General features: G+C 47.3%; 1 protein-coding gene across 1 annotated transcript in view; it reads right to left on the bottom strand.

The window, feature by feature from the left end:
* NCAN (neurocan) overlaps positions 1-2568 on the bottom strand; it is a 65866-nt gene that overhangs the window by 30591 nt on the left and 32707 nt on the right. The window contains exons 9-10 of the mRNA XM_011991297.1: positions 1786-1902; positions 596-709 (exon numbers count right to left, since the gene is read on the bottom strand). Coding sequence (XP_011846687.1) covers positions 596-709; positions 1786-1902 — 231 coding nt within the window. The remainder of the gene's footprint in view (positions 1-595; positions 710-1785; positions 1903-2568) is intronic.

Below are 2568 nucleotides of genomic sequence, written 5' to 3'. Positions count from 1 at the left end.
GAGGTCGCAGTGAGCTGAGATCACGCCACTGCATTCCAGCCTGGTGACAGAGTGAGACTCTATCTCAAAAAAATAAAGTAAAATAAAATAAAATGAAATAAAATAAAATAAAATAAAATAGGGCAGGCACAGGGGCACATGCCTGTAATTCCAGCACTTTGGGAGGCCAAGGTGGGTGGATCACCTGAGGTCGGGAGTTCAAGACCAGCCTGGCCAACATGGCAAAACCCCGTCTCTACTAAAAAATACAAAAATTAGCCAGGCATGGTGGCGGGCGTCTGTAATCCCAGCTACTTGGGAGGCTGAGGCAGGGAGAATTGCTTGAATCTGGGAAGTGGGGGTTGCAGTGAGCCAAGACGGCATCATTGCACTCCAGCCTGGGTGACAGAGTGAAATTCCATCTCAAAAAAATAATAAAATAAAATAAAATGGTTAATTCTATGTTACACACTGTTTGTCCAAAAATATAATTTATCTTGTGTCAGGCTCACAGCCATGGAACTGGAGGCAGGGACCTGGAGTATATGGGGAAGCCTGTGGCTGGGCACCCAACCCCACTCTTGGAACTGTTTCTGGGGTTGCAACAGAAACTCACCTTTCTCACAAAGGCTGCCCCCATAGCTGGGGAGGCAAAGGCAGACAAAGCCGTTGACCTCATCGATACAGGTGCCTCCATTCTCACAGGGGCTGCAGAGGCAGTCATCAATGTCTGGCAGAGAGGAGAAGAGATTGAGTCAGAGGTCAGCTTCCCCTTGGCTCTGAGCCCCCACTGGAAACTAAGCAGAAGATGGGGTCATAGTCCTACCATCCATCCTGGACCTGAGTGCAGCAGTCGCAGTCTGCACAGATGGCCCAGTGACTCTGCAGGCAAGGGGGTGGAACCTCATACAATTAACATAAATTAGCATTAATGAGAGCAGATGCCATTGGGGCAGCTGAGAGCCAGGATGTGCAGACTATTCTCCCTGACTCTAGAGAAGTGAAGATTATACTCTCAAAAACAGGCTCATAGAAAGCTGAAGTTGGAGTCTCTTTTACGCATTTGCAAAGACTTGCACAGAGTCACAAAGCTGTTTGTGGGTAAAGCTAGATATTCATTGAGTTCTTCTTCTACCGGTCCATGTGTAGACAGTGCTTGAGGCACGTATGGCACTGGGCAAGTCACTTTCCCTCCTTGAAACTCAGCTTATTTTTTTGAAAATGGTAATAATAATGGGCTCCTACTCAAGGGTGATTGTGAGTAGGGAAGCAATAGAAGAGCTCAATAAATTATATCATTTATATTTATTGTTATAATTCTGTAATCAGTCTTGTGATTATGAAGGTTGTGAAGTCAAGATGATGCACAGAGCTCAAGAAATTATGTCACTTATACTTGTTGTTGTAATTTCATAATTGGTAGTATTTCTTGTGTTGGGCTTTGAAGCTAGCACCCAACAGTTCTGGTGGCAGTGCTTATGCCTCCCACCCACCCAGGAAAGGGCAGGATCCCCAAAGGGCCTTTGCAGGGAGGAGTCTCGGACATATCATTCCTTTGTCTTTCCCTTCCCGCCTCTGACTGGTAGTAATGGGAGACAGAACACCAGAGATGAAAGCTCAGCTGTTTGATTCTGGATCCACTAACTGGGCTGATTTAGCTGGATGTTAGGACTGGGGTTTGGGAATGGAGCATCTGAAACCAGCTTTTTGTGATCTCTGAATTCTGAGGGCATGGCTGCTGGAGTACAACCCAAGGCTCTAGAGTCAAACAAATTCAGATTCAGATCCTGAGTCTGGGGTACTCACCAATCTCACAGTTCTCTCCGGCGAAGCCCTGATCACAGCTACAGCCATACATGGTGCCATTGGCATTACATGTCCCTCCATGAAGACAAGGGTTGTTCTCACAGGGATCTGAGTGCGCTGCAGGATGGATGGGTAGTATGGGGAAGAGTCAAACCACAGATCTTTTGCCTTCCTGGAATCAAGACTCCAGGCCCCCAAACTGCTCTAATCAAACCCTCCCTATGGAGTCCTCTTTATAACTTCCCCAACCAGTGGTCACCAACTCCCTCTCATATGCCCCCTGTTATGAGGAGTTTACTCCTTCCAGAAACTGCCCCAAAGCATCTGTGGACTTCCCTGACTGCAGCAAAGTCCTTCCTCAGCCTGAACTGGAATGGGGCTCCCAGAGACCAGGGCTGCCTGAAGGACCTCGTAGAATGTTTCTCCCAGAACACAGGCTTCTGTGTCCTCCCTGACTTAAGTGTCCTTCCCCTCCTTTGGGCACACCCTGCTCATCACTGTGCTTCTCACAAACTGGGACACAGGAGTGGACATAGGTTCTAGCCTGGGAGACATAGTGAAAAAAAAAAAAAAAAAAATCCTCATCCTGCCCCAGCCAACACAGATCCTTTCAGGGCAGCATCTGACCATTCCACTGCACAGTGGAATTAAATTTTTAAAAAATTAAATTAAAAAACAAAAAAGAGGCCAGGCACCGTGGCTCATGCCTGTAATCCTAGTACTTTGAGAGGCCAAGGCAGGTGGATCACCTGAGGTCAGGAGTTTGAGACCAGCCTGGCCAAC

The sequence above is a fragment of the Mandrillus leucophaeus genome, unplaced genomic scaffold (genome assembly GCF_000951045.1).
Source record: "Mandrillus leucophaeus isolate KB7577 unplaced genomic scaffold, Mleu.le_1.0 Scaffold11, whole genome shotgun sequence".
NCBI classification, from domain to species: Eukaryota; Metazoa; Chordata; class Mammalia; order Primates; family Cercopithecidae; genus Mandrillus; species Mandrillus leucophaeus.
This window is presented reverse-complemented; position numbering and strand designations above follow the sequence as displayed.